Source organism: Cervus canadensis, chromosome 20 (assembly GCF_019320065.1).
Source record: "Cervus canadensis isolate Bull #8, Minnesota chromosome 20, ASM1932006v1, whole genome shotgun sequence".
Lineage (NCBI taxonomy): Eukaryota > Metazoa > Chordata > Mammalia > Artiodactyla > Cervidae > Cervus > Cervus canadensis.
In genome coordinates this window covers 31,364,600-31,385,924 of record NC_057405.1, presented here as the reverse complement: position 1 = coordinate 31,385,924, position 21,325 = coordinate 31,364,600, and the positions used below count along the sequence as shown (strand labels likewise).

The 21,325-nt window shown below is 34.5% G+C and overlaps 1 protein-coding gene across 2 annotated transcripts in view; it reads left to right on the top strand.

Annotated features, from left to right (window-relative positions):
• Positions 1–21,325, top strand: part of LOC122422510 (pleckstrin homology domain interacting protein) — a 120,202-nt gene that overhangs the window by 32,941 nt on the left and 65,936 nt on the right. For both annotated transcript variants that reach the window (XM_043438934.1, XM_043438933.1), the window contains exons 7-15: positions 1,920–2,080; positions 13,938–14,159; positions 14,431–14,531; positions 16,551–16,621; positions 18,017–18,117; positions 18,215–18,255; positions 19,000–19,098; positions 19,883–20,036; positions 20,444–20,578. In XM_043438934.1, coding sequence (XP_043294869.1) covers positions 1,920–2,080; positions 13,938–14,159; positions 14,431–14,531; positions 16,551–16,621; positions 18,017–18,117; positions 18,215–18,255; positions 19,000–19,098; positions 19,883–20,036; positions 20,444–20,578 — 1,085 coding nt within the window. The remainder of the gene's footprint in view (positions 1–1,919; positions 2,081–13,937; positions 14,160–14,430; positions 14,532–16,550; positions 16,622–18,016; positions 18,118–18,214; positions 18,256–18,999; positions 19,099–19,882; positions 20,037–20,443; positions 20,579–21,325) is intronic.

Genomic DNA, 21,325 nt, shown 5'->3' with positions numbered 1-21,325 from the left:
TGGTAACACAGTACGGTCAACATCTGTGCTATATGTCATCACTTATTTTTCTATAAAATAAACAATAAGTGAGATGTCATTGATCCTTAGTGTTTGGGTAAGATCATTTGAGTTCTCATTTGGCAGGACAGGTGATGCCTGTGGTTTTGTGTGCTCCTGACTCTAAATCTGTTGGAGCTAAAGTGCAGGTGGTTGTCTTTCACCAGACCATTTCTATGCATAAGGCAAAATATATCAGGGTTTATTAGAAACTTATCGAATCACTGTTACTGTAGAACTAGTTTCAGCCTAAGTATACTAATTAACAACTTTCAACAGTTTGTCTTAGATAGCACAGATGTTGAAATAGATTGTATCCTAGAACTTGTCCTCTAACAGCAGGAGATACACTCTTACCAGAATATAAAATAATTGATGTAGGAAAAGATCATGTAAGCACAATGGAATTATTCCTTAAATTATATTTCATTGCTTTAGAACCTGCAAAGTATTCTACCTCATTGCCAGTCTCCACTATTTTCTTTTTTGCTTGTCAGTGTAGTGTAAGCCAAACATCTGTTGTATGTGAATAAGATAATAAGCACTGAGATTCTTTATTATACACCTGATTTATATTTCATAAACTTTAGGGCGTAATTGTAGGCTCTAAACCTGAGTTAAATATTGATAATATCAATACTTTGTACATATTTAATTTGGGGGCGGGGGGCTAAATTTAAATGTGAGAAACTGCAGTGCTTATATTCAAAGTAGATGGCAGTCACAGTCAGGAAAAAAAAAAAAGCCTTGTATTAAAAGATAATCTACAGGGGTGAACATGTGCCTGCAGACCAGTCAGCATGTATTTAGTGAGCACATTCTTTGTTTATAATTCTAATGCTATCATAAATATTGGTATAGAAAACAAAGAACAGTAGTAAGTTAGATGGAAAGGAACATCTTCAGCCAAATTCAGCACATCAGGCTTTGGAGCAGGAGGTAAATTTTGTTCATATCTTGAAAGATGGTTAAAATGGGGGAGGTGAAAAAAGAGGGCTTATAGGTTCTAGAAAAGGAATCATTTTACAGGTCTTTGGCAGGATTCTCAGTTTATTATTTTTTTAAATTTATTTATTTTTGGCTGTGCCAGGTCTTTATTACTACCCCCGGGCTTTCTCCAGTTGCAGAGAGCAGGGGTTATTCTGTTGTGGCGTGTGGGCTTTTCATTGCTGTGGCTTCTCTGGCTGGGGAGCACGGGCTCTAGCCACTGGCTTCAGTAGTTGAGGCACAAGGGCTTAGTTGCCCTGCCGCATGTGGAATCATCCCAGGCCAGGGATCAAATCTATGTCCCCTGCATTGGCAGGCGGATTCTTAACCACTGGACAACCAGGGAAGCCCTTAATAATTATTATTATTATTTTTAATAATGCAACAAGTTATTCCTCTGCCTTCATTGTTGCAAAGTTTTTAGAAGTGTCATTCAGCGTGTCATATTTAGAGTGTTTAAGAATTGCTGTTTGTTGAAAAGTAAAAAGCACCAGATCCAGTTTTAACTGCTGTTATGAGAAAATCTGTCTCATAGGAGACTTCTAAAGAAATAATATACAAAGTCATTTTGGGTTTTAAAGAGCACTGACAGAGTAGAGAGTAAAGAAGCCTGAGTTTTAATCCTAGCATCATGCCTTACTTCGTGACTTTCAGCAGGTTATTTAACTAGATTTTCTTGTTTGTAAGGTGAAGATAATAGTGCTTTTAACTTATTTCAAGTAAAATAATGGGCTTTACTGACGATTTTGAAGACTTTTAACTAGGAGTCATATGCATTAGAAAGCATCTTTATTTATACCAATATATGAGAAATTGAAATACGTGAATTCTTTAAAAAGGATAATTAAAATTAATTTCTCAATTATACTTATTTCCCCCCCTTTTCTTGGTAGCGGATACTTTGTTTTCAAGGAAGCTGAATGGAAAATACAGACTTGAGCGGCTGGTTCCCACTGCCGTGTATCAGCACATGAAAATGCATAAAAGAATCCTTGGACACCTGTCGTCTGTGTACTGTGTAACTTTTGATCGAACGGGCAGACGGATATTTACTGTAAGTAGTTTTTAAAGTATTATGTTAATTCATATATGAGATTACGGAAATGTTGCTTATAGTTGAACTTTGAAATAAAACCATTGTTTTTTCTTTTAATTTGAAAAACTAGAAATTCACATAAAACTGCTTATTGTAACAAAAGCGTTGCTTAACATTGAACTTCAAATTTGGAATGTTTTTGAAAGACACGTAACACAGTTACAGCTACATTATTGTCCTCGTGGATAAGTAATTCCCAGCATTATATCAGATAATGCAGTTCACATTTTGTAAAATGTCATACAATGATTTTAATTCTAAACCTAAGGGCATTTTATCCAAAACAAGCACATTAGAGTCTGAGAAATGGCCCTTAAAGTGGTGATAGGGAAAAGTCTGAGCATATGTAAGGTTATTACCTTTTATCTTTAGGACTTCATCCTTCAGTATATCTGGCGTTCAGAGAATCTCTTTGGGTTTGTTTGTTACTGTTTTCTTTTAACTTGTTGAATGGAGAAAAGCAGAGCTTTTCAGCTTTTAAGTGAGAAAATTGCTTTTGGAAGTATTTCAATTTCTTTTTAGGTGCCTTAACTATTATATCCACTAAGGGTAATATTTACTGCACTACATGGTTGTACTTATAATTAAATGTTACTTATGTTAAATACTGGGCTGAAGGTATGCACTTATTCACGGGGTTCCTATGGGAAGTTGAAGTTAACATGGAAATTCCCATCTCTGCCTTTGAAGAGAGCAGCTGCGAATTTTATACAGTCACAACAATTATAGATTCCTCTTTTAAGTGGATATGCTTGTAAACTGAGATTTATTTATATCTACTTTCTCTCCTTTACCCATACACTCAGTCATCTGTAAAACAGCTAAATGGCAGGATGTGGGAAAGGATTTCCATACTTATCTTTTTCCTGGTTCTAGAATCCTCTTCAGGCATTTGCAGATCATTTCGTATATATTAGTATTCTCCATTTCACTTCCTCTTTTATGTCTGCTATTCTTTATGAAGCAGAATAAAAGTGAAATTTTCAAAATTTTCTGACAGTTTATTACCTTTAGAGTGAGGAACAGTTATCCCTATATTTGCTGAAGTCCTTGATATACCTGCAACAGTAACTTGCTCTCAAATGGTAATGGAAAATTATCTTTAGAGTTAAGTTCAACATATTATTTAAATTTAGCTCTCAAAACATATAGTAAATTTGGCATTTCTAATGTTAGAAGGATTCTTTCAAAAATAATAATAAATTGAAAGAATGAGAAAGAAGCATTACATTGTGTTTATATTTCATTTTGGCATTAAGTTATGTCATATACTGAGGTTATAAAAAATATCTTTAACTTCTTAATTTTTTGATGTTTGTAAAGGAATTCTTTGAAAATGAGAGGGATGGTAGGCATTTATTTGTCATACTTCATGAAGCATTGTGTGTGTGTTGATTTGAATTAGATACATAACCTCTTATACTTTTTTGAGGGAAAAATCCAGTGAGTAATACACTGTTGCTGTCTTACAGTAGTAGATTAGTAGGCATAGAGCTGGGAGAGCACTCTGAACCTGGGTGTAGTGAACTACTACCCCTGAGTCAAATCCAGCCCACTGCCTGGTTTTGTTAATAAAGTTTTATTCAAACACAGATGCACTCAGTTGTTTACATTGTCTGTGATTGCTTTTGTACCACAACATGGAGTTGGGTAGTTATGACAGACTGTATTGCCTACAAAGCCTAAGATAATTGTTATCTGGCCCTGTACAGGAAAAAAAAAAACTGCAGCCCTTGTTCTAAAAACTTTAATTCCTAGTTTTAAGAGCATTTGATATTGGGGGAATAAGAATGATACGTTAAGAGGAAGCTGTTTTCTGATTGTTTTCCTTTAATTGAAGATACATAAATAAAGGGAAGAAAATTATCACTGTACTATTTTATGTGGCCTTATCAAGAATCTAAAAATGTTGATGTTTTATGTATGTGATATAATTTTCTAATTGTGCCAAACTTACAGTCTCATTTGTAATTTTTTACTGGTGATTCGCAGTGACAGATTCCAAAATGTTACCTTGTGATAAATGTCAAAATATGAGATCATTGTTACTTAAAATTTTTTTGTATTTTTGTCTTGTTATCACTTCAGGTTGAGTTAGAGAACATATGTGTTCACTATTCACATTCTTTTATTCCCCTGGAAACACACTAGCCACTAACTAATGCTTTGAAATCCAGTCTTAAAAGCAAATAGGATAAGACTTCAGGATAGTAGGTTTTGACTGAACAATGAAAGATGCCTGTGGAGCGGCACACTCTTGTTACTTACTACAATAACAATTCAGTAGTGGACGACTCAGTATTTCCTTCTTATGTATTTGGTATCTTAAGACTTTGTACACTTAGCATTAACTTCTAGTGTTAGATGTATTTGAAAACTTTTTCCAAGGGACTGATTCCAACAGACTTTTGAGTCCTTTTGGGCAGGCACAACTAGAGGCGGTCTAGTCCTGTGGTTAAGAGCATCATCTTCAGCATCAGGGGACTCTCAGTTCAGCTCACAGCATTACCATGTCCTAGCAGTGCAGTTTACAAAGACTGCCTCACCCATTTCATCGGCAGTGTTCTCAGCTCTTTAAAAAAGGTAGGGAAGTAGATAATAGTACCAATTCCACAGGATTTTTTGTGGGATTACATGAAATGATGTATGTAATTAGTATAGAACAGGATACACAGGAAGCAGTCAAGTCTCACTTGCTGCTTTTAATTCTATAGATATAAATTGTATCTATTTTATCTTCTTACCTAAAATCTCTTTTTAAAAATGCTATACAAGATTGAAATGGAAATCATTGTGATTGATAAGTGAAATTCTATGTTAGGAAAATTATCCAGTTGTACTAGAATATTTTAATAAATGGACGTTTCCTAGTAGAATAATGAGAAGAGCCCAGGGAGGGAGACAGTGTAATCACCAAGTCTGACTGTTCTCTAATTCTCTCTCTTTCTTAGTTTTCTAAATCTGTTTACTTGGTTTCAGAATCATTGTGTCAAATAATATTTACTAAAGAAAAGCAGAGTTAATTAATTCTCTCAGGAATAAGCCATTCACTCCTAAATGTATGTTGAGGACCATGTAAAAAGATTTCGTTTTTCTAAAACATAAAGTATATCTCTTCAAATTAAGGCAAAAGAGCATAAACTGTTTCCATAAACTCAATAATTTGAAATAAATACTATGAGTTTATTCACTCCTTTAATGAACTTTTGTCTTTTAGGGGGTATACACTGTTCTAAACACTTAGGATGTTGAAATGGGAGATACAGTTATCTGTAAGAGTTCATAGATGATCAACAACACAGTGTTGATGCGATGTGATGAGAAGTTTGATAGAGGCAGCACAAAATGCTGAGGTATCGTAGGAGAGACGTACCTAATTCAGGGTGTGGTAGGAGATGGTTAGGGGAACTTCCTTGAGAAGTGACACTTTCAACTGAGCCAAGCTGGATATTCCACAGTTTAGGGAAAGGAATTTACAGTCCTTGGAAGATTATAATATGCAATTGTGTATTATAAGCAAGAGTTAGAGATGTTATTGGAGGACAAAGTCAAGATTCTTTTGTGACATTTGAAGGGTGTTCTTCCCTGAAGGCATGGAACAAAAATGATAGCTTTAGAGGAGTGAGTAGAATTTCTCTTTTTAATGATCTGTTGCGCATTTTGCAGAGGATGAATTAAAGCTAAGTCGATATACAGAGGTATTGGTAAAAAGGTTCTAGGAGTGATCCATGAGAGTCACAGTGGAAGTAGGAATGGAATTAATGGGTTAAAAATAGAACTAGAATTTAAGAGGTTCATTTGCATGTAGGGAGAAATTGAGGGGCAATAATATGAAATGACGTGTGTTTTAACTTGTGCAGCTGGTTAGAAAGCCATGTTATTTACTGTGGTAGGGATTTAAGTGGAGAAGTTTGAAGGTTGGGACATGTTGAATTTGAGATCCACACATAGATTGCCAAGTAGAAATGCTCAACAGGTGGTGGGAGTGCAGGAGAGTGATCTAGGCTAGAAGATTCAAGTTGGGAATCATTGAATATGGAGGTTGATCATTTTGCCTCATGTATGTAATGTGAGAAGTCTGAGTCTTCAACTTGAAAGCAAACTAAACAGAAGAGAGAAGTCAGTAATTAAAACTGAGAAAGAGCTGCCTAAGAGGCCACAGGAGAAAAAAAGATGTGGTGCCTTAAAAGCCAGAGGATTTGTATTTTACTAAAGATAGAAACCTAAAGTAAAATTAGAACTGAAAGACATCTTTTGGATTTGGTAAGGGCACTAGTGACCTTAAGGAAAAAATCTTTATTTAGTTTTAGGGAAAGGAGTGAGATTGCAGTGCACTAAGGAAAGATTGGGAATTGAAAATTTAAAGAGACAACATAGAGTAATCCTTCAAAAAGCTTGACGGTAAAAAAATTGGCTGTTTCCTGAATGTGGTGGCCTACCGCTGGACATACTTAGATTGTATTGTATGGTCCTCTGTTGCAGTGAATTTGTTTAGGGTTGGTCTCTATTGAGCTGTGAACTTCTTGACAACAAATCCTTTTTCTGAAACCTTTTTAGATCTGTAGTGCCTTACATTGTATCTGGTGTATACAGTATTGTGTTAGTTGCTCAGTCGTGCCCGACTCTTTCTGACTCCATGGACTGCAGCCCACGAGGCTCCTCTGTCCTTGAGATTTTTCCAGGCAAGGATACTGGAGTGGGTTGCCATTTTCTTCTCCAGGGGATCTTCCCAACCCAGGGATCAAACCCGGGTCTCTTGCACTGCAGGCAGATTCTTTACCGACTGAGCTACAAGGGAAATCTGGTGTATACAGTAGGCATATGACAAAAAAGAAAGATGAATGAATGAGCCAGTCAGTTAGAGATACAGAAGTGAATAATGTCCTTTCTTGTAAGAAACTTCTGTTAAGGAAGATACATATATAAAAATGTCCTTAAGATGAATTCTCTCCTCCTACTGTGCTTCATTTACACTAGTCTTTTTCTGTGTTTCAAACTTGCAAAGCCCATTTATGGCTTAAAGCCTTTGTACTGTCTATTCCCTTTGCCTGGAATCATCTTCTCTGAAATACTGCTGTGGCTTATTCCTTTTTTTAGCAGCTCTGGTCAAACACTGCATATTTAAGAGACTTTTTGCTGTCTGCCTTCCCTCCTCATACTGTATCATTGTCACGTTACCTTACTGTGTTTTTCTTCTAATATCTATCACTGTCTGAAATTCTAATTTTTAAAATTAGCTTTAATTGTATTTTCTTATTAAAGAAGCTCCATGAGGATGGGTAGGACCTTGACTTAATTATTTATGAGCACTGACTAAAGTAGGCATCCTTGAGTCTATACTGATGTAAATTTGTAAATAATTAAGTGAGAAAAAGGGAAACCGCTTATTTATGGTAGAATGTCAACTGATAGTTGCCAAACCAGCATTCTTTCTGTAACTATCATAGTGGTGGTTGATTCATTGTCATCTTTGGAGGATAGATTGGTTGATACTGGTTTGAAGATCTTGGCATAATCTAGCATATGTTCCCACAAGATACTAATTTAATTAAAATGGGGAAGATTGCAACTTTCCAGGGGGAAAATATGGGAAACACTTCACATGACAAAGTTACCAACTTCAGTAGTGGTGGGATGGGGGTTGACATTGCATATCCTCTGAAGTGGTACATTGAGGCAAACACAGCATCTTGTCTGTGGGATTCCTACCAAGACAGTATGATCTGACAGAATTTAAAGTCTGTGTTCTTTATAAACTTCTGAGGACATGAAGCATAGAGAAAGCCTCAGGAAATACTCTATATTGAAGAGATTGAAGTGACCATATAACACATGTTGCTATATGGGACCCTGGGCCAAAAAAGAAAAGGGAACAATGTCAGGATAGTTGACAAAATTTGAATGGGACCTGTGGATTGGATGGCATTTTTATCAGTATTAATTTCCCCAGTGTATGGAGATGTGTGTCCTTGTTTTAGAGGAATGCACACTGGGATATTTAGAGGTGATGGGGCATCAAGTCTGTAGGTGTATTATATGGCGAGAAAGGAAAGAAAAACGGTGATGGAGCAAATGCAGTGAATTGTTAGTAGTTGATGTGTCTGGGTGATGGAAGACACTGGTACTGATCTTGAAACTCCCATAAGTTTGAAATGCAAAATTACTTTTTCAAAGTATATGGGAGGTAGTGTAGGGATGATACTGTATATTCAGTAAGCTTGGTAATGAAAGGAGAACTAGAATACGGTAATTTATAAGAAGATAAATTTTTGAAACCTGGGTCGGGTAAGGAACTAGGAGAGCAGATGTAAGAGGAGATAACTGATGTGCAGTGGTCTTTCTGGAGGATAGATAAGTGAATAAATAGATTAAGAACAGTTTATGTGGACTGTTAGAAAGATAATTAGGTTTACAGTGAACAGATTCTGCTTTTCAAATTGAAATATTTTACATGATGAAGAGTGTTGATTGGGGAATGGGACTGAGTTCTAGAGATGAGTGATAAAACCTGGTAATAGGGAAAGAGTGATGAATAGGGGCCAAAAAGGGTTGCTGATTAGCCTAAGCCATCCGAATAAACAGGAGCTGTGAACTTGCAGTGCTGCAGAATTAAGTGTGCTTGTCTTCTTTTCCATAATGGTCCTTGGCATCTGGGAGCAGGGTGAGAGCAAATGATGGTTACGTTGATAAAAGGTTAGTCAGTGGTAGTTTAGATAGAGAGGAGTGAGAAAATTCAGCCTTGTTGAGATGACTGACTCTGAAGTTTAGGGTAATTTGTAATATAGGTCTGTCTGATAGATTGGTAAGAAAAGCACACAAATAAGGCTACTTTTTTGCTTGAAAAAAAAATGACATTATAGTATGCATAACCATATACATGATGTTTTTAACATTTAATTCTGTTTGTTCTGATGACATCAAGTTGTGAAATCTGACTCATACGCTATGTAGCAGTAGCAAGAGAAATTACAGTTCTCTTTTTTGATTCTGCCAAGGACTGCCAAATTCTCCAATATACTATAAGTTTAATAATCACCTAATTTCTTTTATCTTCAGGCCAGAGCAGTGATCGTTGGTTGGCCTGTTCAATTGATGCTTCTCTTTTAGCAGGGAAAAGTTTACAGGTCTGCTTTTTAACTCTAAGGTTGTCTAAGCAAAATTAACCTGCTGTACTGTTGGCCCAAGTGCATGTGGTTTTCTCCTCGCAGAAGTCAACAATTCTTTGTCATTTACTGTTCCATGTTGTAAAGTACTTTTCTTTTTCTTTTTTTTTAAAGTACTTTTCTTCATCATTGAGTAGTTCATATAGTTGTTACAGCTAATCTTCTAGGTTCCAGTTTAAATAAATGTTTACATATATACTTTAATAGTTCAATTAAGCCCTTTAAAACTTGTCTTCCAGAAACTTGAAAGTTGACTTTAGATTCTGCTTTAGTTTTTACATAGAATATAAATGATCGAAGACCCTGTATCTGAAGTTGTTTCGTAAAGCTTTCCTATCAGTAGGTAGGACATTTTTTTGTAGATTTCAAGACGAATTTTAATACCCAAGTGCTCAACAAAGTAGAAAGCAATGTCATAGATCTGTGGAATTTTTCTTGACCAGAATACAAAAGCAAATGGATATACATATTGCTTTTGTATATACATATTTAATTCCTGGGCTTTAAATATGGAAAATGTCAGCATTCATTTTTGTCTATCTGAAATTTGCCTCTCACACTTTTTATTTTGATGAAACTTCGTAGTTTCCAAAAGGGATTCACAAAATAGGGACTTCTTTAGGATAGACTAAGAAGAAGGTGATTGCAGCCATGAAATTAAAAGACGCTTACTCCTTGGAAGGAAGGTTATGACTAACCTTAGATAGCATATCAAAAAGCAGAGACATTACTTTGCCAACAAAGGTCTGTCTGGTCAAGGCTATGGTTTTTCCAGTGATCATGTATGGGTGTGAGAGTTGGACTGTGAAGAAAGCTGAGTGCCAAAAAATTGATGCTTTTGAACTGTGGTGTTGGAGAAGACTCTTGAGAGTCCCTTGGACTGCAAGGAGATCCAACCAGTCCATCCTGAAGGAGATCAGTCCTGGGTGTTCATTGGAAGGACTGATGCTGAAGCTGAAACTCCAGTACTTTGGCCACCTTATGGGAAGAGTTGACTCATTGGAAAAGACCCTGATGCTGGGAGGGATTGGGGGCAGGAGGAGAAGGGGACAACAGAGGATGAGATGGCTGGATGGCATCACCAACTCGATGGGACTCCGGGAGTTGGTGATAGACAGGGAGGCCTGGCATGCTGTGATTCATGGGGTCGCAAAGAGTCGGACACGACTGAGCAACTGAACTGAACTGAAGAAGGAAAGTGGGGGGTGGGTGATTACCTGCTGTGTAAGAGATCCCGTTAAATTCTAGAAGGAAAGGTCATGGGTGCCACCATTTCCATAGTCTGCTTAAAAGTATTAAAGAAATAACAGTGATTCCATAGTAAATGTCTTATTCAGTTTCCTTCCTCTGCCCTAAGCTACAGAGCATGTTGATCATTTTAAAGGCACTTGGCTTTATCCCTGTGGCTATGGAAAAAGAAAATTTATAGGGTACTTTAAATTCATAAGTTTAAGTTCCACCCTTTATCAAGTCTTTTTACAAAGAGATACCTGCACTGTTATTTTCTCAGGATAGAGAAAGTTACTTTTTCAGCTTTCTTGGCATTATCTTTGCATTGACAGGATATCTTGACATGCAAGAGAAAACAGTGTAAATTTGATATATCTCATTTTATTTGGGGATTTATGTAAGTTCTTTTGGTATCTTTATACTCAGTAAACAGATAAATGATAAATGTGTCATTTATCTATATTATGATAACACATTAGGTTACTATTAACACATACTAATGAACACTCTCAGTGAAACTAATGATCCATTGCCACCTTTTATATTTGCTTGGCATTAACCACTAGCATAATATTATAATTTGATTTAAAAATGCATTCCAAAGAAGCATCTTCAGTTTTCACCAGCTCATAGATTTCTTAAAACTTGTGGTTAAAATATTAGAGTAACCATGTCTTATCTGCTTAAAATGCTTCATTAGCTTCCCTTGCCAGGTTAAATTCAAACTCCTTAACAGGCATTTAAAACTGTACCCTCAGTGACCTTTCTCAGATGAAACCTTTGCAGCTTAATTTTTGTTTTTAATTTCCCACTTACACTTCATTTTCCCAGCTTTTCCCACTACCTTGCCAAATCATCAGTCCTAGCAGCAGTGTCTACGTATTACTGAAAATAAGTGAATACTTCTTTTTCCCCTGGGCATTAGAACTTTGTTTAAAAACCTTGTCAGTTCAGGTTTTTTCCTAAAATCATGTTGTCTAATTTTAGCTGGAAGTTCACTGTTGCTTCCAGGATTTTTCCCTTATTGCTTATAAGATTCTAACACATTTTAAAACTTTTCTCGCTTTTTTTTGGTTCCTTCTTTTATTTCCCCCTTCTCCTCCTTTGGGAAATAATCCTCAGATATTTGTCTTGGTGCTGAGGTTAGAATCATCTAATTTTTTTGCTGCTTGCTTTACAGTTGCCGTGTCCGCCATAACTCTTCCTCCTCCATGAGGCCTAGGAACCCATGTGTCCTTCCTACCAAGGCTGACACCTATGCCTGTGTTTTCCAACTCTTTCTTTCCTTTCTCCATTTAAGTGACATTACTTTTACTTTCATGTCTGTAACTCTTTTAACGTTTTGATTGAAAGACAGTAATGTTCTATTCCTTGGTTTATTATAGACTTTACTAACATTTGACGTAGGCTTCTATAAAGAATGATCATCTGTTCAAGTTCTGCTTTACAGTTTGGTCTTTTTATAAGGAATAGTTTTATCAGATTTTTAATTCATCCTTTCACATGGTGCTTTTAAGAATATTTTCCTGGTAAATTTGATTTTTCTTCTTGTCTACACTCCTTTTCACGCAATTATTTATGTGTACTTGTGTTTCTGATGGGCTTCCCTTGTGGCTCAGCTGGTAAAAGAATCCACCTGCAACGTGGGAGACCTGGGTTCAATCCCTGTGTTTCTGACAGTCATTTTAAAAGAACTTAGTTGAATTTGTCAGATCATATTTAGTTTCACATTCACATCAGAATAGATGATCACAAATAAAGATTCATGAGATAGAAATTGCCTGAGGATGCTTTAGGATTTTGTTTGAAATTCTGCCAGGAGTTCTGGGGATCGGGGGTGAGGGTTGGGGACAGTGTACTACTTTATATCATAGAAGAGGACAGTGAAGAGAGATTTCCCTGAAAGTAAGATGAAAACTTTCTCTCCTGTAATTTAATGGAAGAAAAGAAAGGTTAATTGGGATAATACACGCTAAAGCAAATTGTGTACAGTGTTTTTTGGGGGGGTAGGTGGTATTGTGGGGAATTTTTTTTTTTTTTATGTGTCAATATAAAGCAGAATTATAAGGTTAGTGAACTTAATACATTCATAATATAGTGGGACTTTCTATTCAATATTACATGGTGAAAAGTCACTGGAAGCTGACTTTTAGATAACAGGTTGCCCCCTGTCCTTTTCATAAAAGCTGGCATTTTGATCAAAAAGATGTGTGTGTTTTTTTGTTTTCTGTTTGTTAACATGTAAGATAATCTGAAAAAATCTTCTGTAGAATATAAAGCAGACTTATTCAGATACATAAGAAATAATAAGATGACAGGATTTTATTCTTCGTGTATGTTCTACCTGTGTTGGCATACTTAAAATTTTATTTTTGTTGTGAATGTAGGTCAGAGCCAAATAGTGCCTTAGTTTTTAGAAGCAGATACTTCTCTGTGTCCTTGCTGTTGCAGATCCTCTAAGTACTTTCTAGTGTCAGATAAAATTGTTTGCGTGTGTATTTTTCAACAAAGTAGATTGGAATATTTATAAAGAGTTGTAACCTACAACCTTTGAAATGTTCTAATAAATTTCAAATCTGGGGAATGGATATATGAGGTTAATGGTAATATATTATACTCTTTGTATATTTAAAACTTTTTAATAGTGAAAAGTAGGGGGGAAGTAGGGAGAGGTTGGTAAAAGAGTAAACTTTGAACTATAAGGTGAATAAGAAAAATTAGAGAAGGAAAAATCTAGAAGTTCTTACTGCTGCTTTGGCTAAGTGAGAGTGAAATGTTTATTTGTAAATACAGATATTCATAGAAAACTATTCTTTACATTTCTCCCTGAGCTTATGTTCCTGCAAAGGGTAAACAGGTAGTATATATATTTTTAATGACTTCATGAAGCTAAAATTAACTTTTTTCTTATAACTGATGGGTGACTTTGCATGTGATGTATTTAGCTGAAGATCAATGGTGGGAAACTCACGTGTTACAGATTTGGCTTTGTAGGAGGAAAAAGCATCAATATGCTTCCTTTCATTTTTATATTAACGTAGATAGGATTAGTCACTATTGCATGTTACATTTGTTTTGCAGTTATAGTTTTGTTATTTTAGAAGTTCAGATTCTTTGAAAAGATTCCATATAGAGACTACCTTGGGTAATGGGTAGGCGCCATAGGTAATTGTTAGTTATTGCTAACATCCTACTTTTCCTGTTAGATGGGGCACATACAAGTATTCTTTATAAGTGAATAATTTATAAAATACAGCACCTTGTGTAGAGGAAAGTTTCTAACACAAGTATTTAATACTTTTTAGTACTTAAAGTTATGAATATTGGGAAGTGGATATAACAGATAGGATTTTTAAAATACCTGTTAAGTATTTGAACTAAAATTTATAGTTAATTCAATAAATACCCATTTTTATTTTAAGGGTTCTGATGACTGTCTTGTGAAAATCTGGGCAACAGATGATGGGAGATTGTTAGCTACTTTGAGAGGGCATGCTGCTGAAATATCAGACATGGCTGTCAACTACGAGAATACCATGATAGCAGCTGGGAGCTGTGACAAAATGATCCGAGTCTGGTGTCTTCGGACGTGCGCGCCTTTGGCTGTTCTTCAGGGCCACAGTGCATCTATAACGTCACTACAGGTAATCATTCTAATCCCTGAAAAATCCTCTGTGGTTACAATCTAAAGTACATTTTAAGAAGTCACCTTTATGATCCATTGTGTAAAGCCAACTAAAATAAAGGAATATTTCTCTTTTCTCTATGAATACATGGACTTTAAATATGAAGGTAACCATGACGTTTGTCAAATTGGAGTGTTTAACCATTATTGTTTGCTATTTGTATGATGAAAATAGGTTTATTGTTTGGACTGTGTTGCTCTTATAAAATTGTTTCTTCTTTCTTTTTCAGTTCTCACCATTGTGCAGTGGCTCAAAGAGATATCTGTCTTCCACTGGGGCAGATGGCACGATTTGTTTTTGGCTCTGGGATGCTGGAACCCTTAAAATAAAGTCAGTTGCTGTTTTATTTCTTAAAATAAATATGTTTAACTTAATGGTTGAAATTGCAAAAGTATAAAGTAATCAACAATAGGAATAATTTTATTTTTCTCCTTGAGTAACATTAGTTTTGGCTCTTCACTGACCTCTCATTCTTATGCTTTCCTTTTTGTTTTCATGCTTTAAAGAAACTTATATGTTAACATGTTTATTTCTTTTTTCTCTTATCTTTTTTCCTAGCCCCCACTTTTTCAGAATATGCCTGTTTTATTACTACTACTTTTTGTATGCTGCAGTAACTCCTTTTGGTACTTAGAACATAATCTTCAGAGTTCCTAGTTCTTTAGAAGAATTGTAGTTATTTCTGTTATCGTATCTATAGAATAGATTTTATTGTGGATCTAGGGAAATTTAGGAAAATGGAATCATTAAATTTTCACTAAACTACATCACGGTAGATAGATGCACCCTTCCCTCTGCCCCATAATAGCATTTTGCATTTGTGCTTGTACCTATGATGATATTTTGGTTTATCAAAATAAGTCTGGACAATACTGTGTTTGGGTTCCGGACACTGAGGCAAAGAAAGGTTGAATGACTTTCCTACAGTTAAAACAGTATTTAAAAATGGTAAGGCCAGGACTGTAACATTTCTTTGCCTCTCTGGTTTTGTGCTATTTCATGCTGCCTCTCAAGAGGATCTAGTGGGATAAGTGCTATATTTACCCCATGGACAAATCTGTGAATGGAGAGGTGATGTTCACCTCCATTTTACAGATGAGGAGACTCAGGTACAGAAATGTGAACTTGCCTAAGGTCACACTGATAAGTGGCAGAACTGGGAGCTGAACTCAGAGGGTCTGAATCCTAGGCCTTATCTTAAAATATTTCCTCAAATGTATGTTTAAAAATAAATTATGTGTACCTGCTTATATGTTTTTTCCCTTTAAAAATACTAGCATTTGTTTAAAATGACAGTCTGTATAATTGCTTACATATTCTGATTATGGGTTCTAACTGCTTGTTTGGCATGTGCCAAAAATTAATAAAAATGTACCATAGTCTATAAGATAGTAATGAAAGCAGTTCTTTTTATTGCCTATATGATTTCAGATAAATTTACTTAGGGTTAAATTTTTTCTCTAAGTAAATGTGTAGGTTTCAAGAACATTTTAGTAACTTTCTCTAAACTGTATCAGTTATGCTTAGCTATTATCAGAGCTAATGAATATTAATAAAACTTGTTAAAATGTCGGTTAACAAAATATTCTGTACATTTTTCCCTTAAATGATCAGAAGACTGAAACCATTCTGTGTTCAATAGCTGTGGATAGTGAGAGTTATGCAGTGAAGGCTCTAATAATTTTTTATAATTTTCTCTCCTAATATTCTGAGAAAAACTAGTTTGAAATATATATTAAGGGCTTTAAATGTAATCACTGTATTGAAATTTTTTTTTGTATTGGAATATTACATATATATTGTATATGTATTGAAACTGGTGTGGGTAAAATCCATAGTTTAATTTTTCTTCAGTCTGGTTGATTTTAACAGTGTGTAATGTCAGTACTATTAATATAAACATATAATCTGTAATGTAATTTTGTAATCAATGTAAACACAGTTAAGTGTGACCTGTTTTCTGTAGATCACTATTCTAAATGAGCAGTATAGTTGCGTATATATTTGTGACTTTTATCTCCCTGTGTATTTGTGCATTGCTGTGCTGCTCTATGAAACTGAGAACCTGTAAATCCGATTAGAAGTGAGCGAGACAGCTGTTAGGTGGGGCAGCGACTTTCTTTCACGTATAGATTGTTACATAATCAGAAACGCCTATAAAAATCTGTATGTAAAGTTTCCACATGATCCTGCTGATCATGACACACAATGATTTCGAACTTGTTTTTAGAAAGGGCGCCATCTGTTGCTTCTTATTTTGTCCTTCTGTAATTATTTTTTGAGACAGCTGAGTTGTGGTGGTGTTGATCTCTTTGGTATATTTTTAATTAGTTATTTTTTGTATTACAGTCCAAGACCTGCAAAATTTACAGAGCGCCCTCGACCTGGAGTTCAAATGATCTGTTCATCTTTTAGTGCTGGTAAGATTTTTTTTTCTTCCTGACTCTCCACTTAAAAGTTGTATATTTAAAGGCTTATAGCAGAACACATAAAATTTTGGAATATACCTACTGTTGTAATAGAAATCATATTCTCTTGCATGTACCAGGGGGTGGTCATAAATTAGTTTATAAATATTTGAACTTTATTTGAGTTTAGCTTACATACTCATTTGGTTGAGTGTTTTACTGATTGAGTGTTTCTTTAAGAAGACAATAATTCTTTGGTAGGAGGAAATAGTTTCAAATTTTACTGTTAAAGAATAAGTCTTTGAATAATTATCTCATTGAAAGAAAAGTATTTTAAATCTTTTATATTTTCAATGATTTTGCAGGTACTTATGGCTGAGTAAAATAGATTGATAGACATTTGTACATCTTTATTACTTATTTTGCTCCAGATTGTTCTTATTTGCTCTTAAGAAAACAGCTGTATAGCAGTGATGAAATTCCAGTTACATTTTGAGTTTATGTAGCAGCATTTTGAGTGGATATTAGAATCTTGATAAACAAATTGTGATCTGGAGATTTTAAGTGAATTGATGAGAAAATGAAACATGAATTTTTCCTAGTTCCTAGGAAAAAACATGAACTAGTTCCTAATACTAGTTCTTTGCACAGTTTGCCTTTTCTTTTCCTTTCATAATTGTGGTTAGCAGTAGTACCAGAGACAAGTGATTGCAAACTGATGACATGAGTCTTATTTTTGCTGTAATAATATCTAAACATCTTTAATTTCTGGTTTCTCGATTTCCACTGCTACTGCCATGCAGACGGTTTTACTTCTAGTATTAATACAAATATAGGCTCTGCATATACTTCAGAGTACTCAAGATGCAATTTTATATAGCATTGTTTTCAACACTGTTGGAGAGTATTGATTCTGAGAGAGAGTAAAACTGCATGTACAAATAGCTGTAATGTCGAATAGAATGTATGCGCCCCATAACAAAGTTGTAATCAGAGTTCGGAGGAGAGGAGGCTTATTGGATTGCAAGCCTGGAAGGCCTGTAGTGAAGGAGTTGGGCCTTGAATACTTGATAGGATTTTAGCAGATGGGAAATGGGGCAGGAGAGGGATTTTAGCAGAATTAAGACATGTTTTCTGATAATATTAACATGGTTATGTAATTATTAGTGAAATCATTTGTAGAAGAAAGCTTCTATAAATACTGAAAAATTCCAATCGAAGCTTATGTTAACAGACTGTTAATTTCAGGTTAGATGTATTATGTTCATTAGGATAAATGTGAATAGTTGTAGAATGAAATATTAGTCATAAAGTATATATTATGATAATGTTGCTTGCATTTCTTATTTAATTTTCAGAGATTTTGAACTTGTGTTTTATTCATAAATGTTTGCTGTTATTCTTCAGGTGGAATGTTTCTGGCCACAGGAAGCACAGATCACATTATTAGGGTTTATTTTTTTGGATCAGGTCAGCCAGAGAAAATATCAGAATTGGAGTTTCATACTGTAAGTATTGTTGAAAAGACTTATATGAGTATGATGTAAATGAGTCTTAACAGTTTATATTCAGGATCCTCTTTTCTGTTCATCTGTTTGTATATAGGACAAAGTTGACAGTATCCAGTTTTCCAACACTAGTAACAGGTAAAATAATTATTTTTGTTTGTCAAATTGAATTCTAGTTTTCAAATACGAAATAAAGACAGTTCCTATCGTCAGGTTTTAAATAGTTTTGTATATTAATTAGCCACCTAGAATAAAGATCTTGACCAGTTATGATGAAAAGTCAATTTTCATCACATTCCTGTTAATGTGTGTTTATGTTTTATCTGTAATAACGATAACTTATTTGGCCTTTTTTTTTTTTTAATAATAGGGACTTTCATCCACCCTACATATTTTTCTATACATATCAAGGTGTAAGGAAACTTTTAGTAAAGATTGGAAATACATTATAATGTAATATATGAAGCAGAAGTGTTTATTGATAATAAACTTAGATGATATTGTGTAAGTTTTCTCATATTCTTGCATTAAATTTAAAAATGATATTTACATCTTGAGTAAAATGTGAGGAAAATCAGTGTTTTTCTCTTGGAAAGTATCAATTCTCTTTTTAAGGTAGTAAATAGTGGCCTTGAATCACTTTTGAATGTTATGAGACCTAGCCACATACATTAGAATGTGTGCATGTATATAACATTTTAAAAGGCTCTGACATTTCAGAAATTCTTAGATTTGCAAAAAATATCAGGTAGAATAATCTATTATATTAGAAGGCTGTGTAAGGAAAAATGAAAGGTGTTTTTAAAAATATAACTCTTGGAAAGTGCATTTTGGTAAAGCACATGTGATTTTTTTTCCTTTGTGGGGTGGGCTCTTTTGCAGGTTTGTAAGTGGCAGTCGGGATGGGACAGCACGTATTTGGCAATTTAAACGAAGAGAATGGAAGAGTATTTTGCTGGATATGGCTACTCGGCCAGCAGGGTAAGAGATCACATTTGAAATATTACATAGATATATCTAGATCATTTAAAGTTGTAAAGATGTTTTACATGTTAGTGTGAGACTCACCCTATAAATACGTATCATAATCCCATGTTAAACTGATTACTTTTCTGTGATAATTGAAGGCACTTTTGGAGATGAAAATGTTGATTTTTATAAAATGAGTTTTTGCCCTGTACACAAATTAATGATATTCTGCAGTTCAGTTTTGTTGACAGTATGATAGTACTATAAGAATAGCTTTTACTACTTTTTAAAGAAAACTAGAACATACAATGTTCCATCTGACACAGGGGTGATGTGGTATATCCACTGGTTATCTCTAAAGAGAAATTATACTACATGTTGAAACTATCATTTTTGTTTTAATATTTTAACCTTTTTTTTCTATTTGTATTTATGCATAGTAGTCTTGGATGGGGAGCAAAGTGTCAGGGCATGGTGGCAACAGTCAGAGATGGAGAGTGAGCAGCATGGCACAGCGGTCTTAGGCCCAGAAAGATATTACAGTCAGTCACATGCACTCAGGCTCATCTGTTACGCAGTGTCTTAGCAGCACTGGAGTCCTGATTTTGCTGACTCCATGCAGTGATTTTTGCCATTGTTTTTTGTTGGTTCAAATTATTCTTAAATACTGTGTTAAGCAATAGTTAGCTATCCATGTTAATGAATGTAAACTAAGAAAATACATTTAGGTTTTTGTCATGCTGATATTTTAATAAATAATATCATTGTAAGCAAATACTGCCTCCGTCACTTTCAGCCAAAACCTTCAAGGGATAGAAGATAAAATCACAAAAATGAAAGTAACTATGGTAGCATGGGATCGACATGACAATACAGTTATAACTGCAGTTAATAACATGACTTTGAAAGTTTGGAATTCTTACACCGGTCAACTAATTCATGTCCTGATGGTGAGAAAAAAGACTAATTTTTATTTGGTATAAACTGAAGCTGGTTGTAAAATAGAATGCTTTTGTTAAGAAATAAAGTCTTTTATGTTATCTGAAATCTCTTGCTGGCTAACAGGTCTTTCTGGGAGAATGGAAATAATTTTAAAATGCAGTTAAACACGTTTGGCTTAGAAATGTGTTTCTAGCTATTTTTTTTTTAATATTCAGGGCTGGATCAGTAAATAGTATTCTCAGGTTTCACTAGATGATAGCAAATCCCTGGACAGTGATATTAGCCCAGCTTTTTTATTACATATTTGATAAATTTGAAGATTTTTACCACTTACAGAAATGTTGTCATAATGATGTTTGTTTGAATTTTTTTATTTTTTAATATTTATAATTCTTTGACACTTAAAATATTTCAGGGTCATGAAGATGAGGTATTTGTTCTTGAGCCACACCCATTTGATCCAAGAGTTCTCTTTTCTGCTGGTCATGATGGAAATGTGATAGTGTGGGATCTGGCAAGAGGAATCAAAATTCGATCTTATTTTAATATGGTAATTATCAGTCTCTTCATTTGATAGCTGTTAAAGATTTGGGGAGTTGTTGATACAGGTCCCCTGCATATCACAAAGGAAATCCATTTAAGAATTGGTTTAGACATTTTCACCTTAAATTTCAAAAAAGTTATTTATTCCATACTTTTATTAAATGCTAAATTTAAAAGAAAATTGATTGCATATATTACAATACCTGTTTATTGTGATATAACTAGTTTAGTTTTTGAAATAGTTTTAATAGTGAAAGTTTGAAAAACTAACAAGTATGAAATGACAATATAGTTAAGAAAAATGTTTCAAAAACCATGTGAAGAAATTATAAATAAATACTGTGTCATTGTATTTTATCAGCAGTCCTCCAGTACAACAGAATTTGATTCAGATATATCAATTTTAAATTAAACTCAAAGAAACAGATATTCTTGCCTTTGATCATTATGGTATGTTAGATATTTCTTTGGGTTGTGCCCTTTTTCCCTCCACATTTTGTTTCTTAAATAGATATTTGACGTCTTCTGCTGAGTATTTAAGTTGCAGTGGTTTAATATCATATAAAACGTAATGTGCAGTGTTTCACTCCTCTTACTACTCTATAAAGGCAGAAGTGCCCCTCAGATGCTGACTTTGTGTACCTGGACATTTTTTTTTCATCCCTTACCATATATTAGGGATGCCTTTCAGCAAAGCAAACAAAAAGGCAGGCATGTGCCTACTATTTTAATATGGTTAAATTTAAAAAATCAA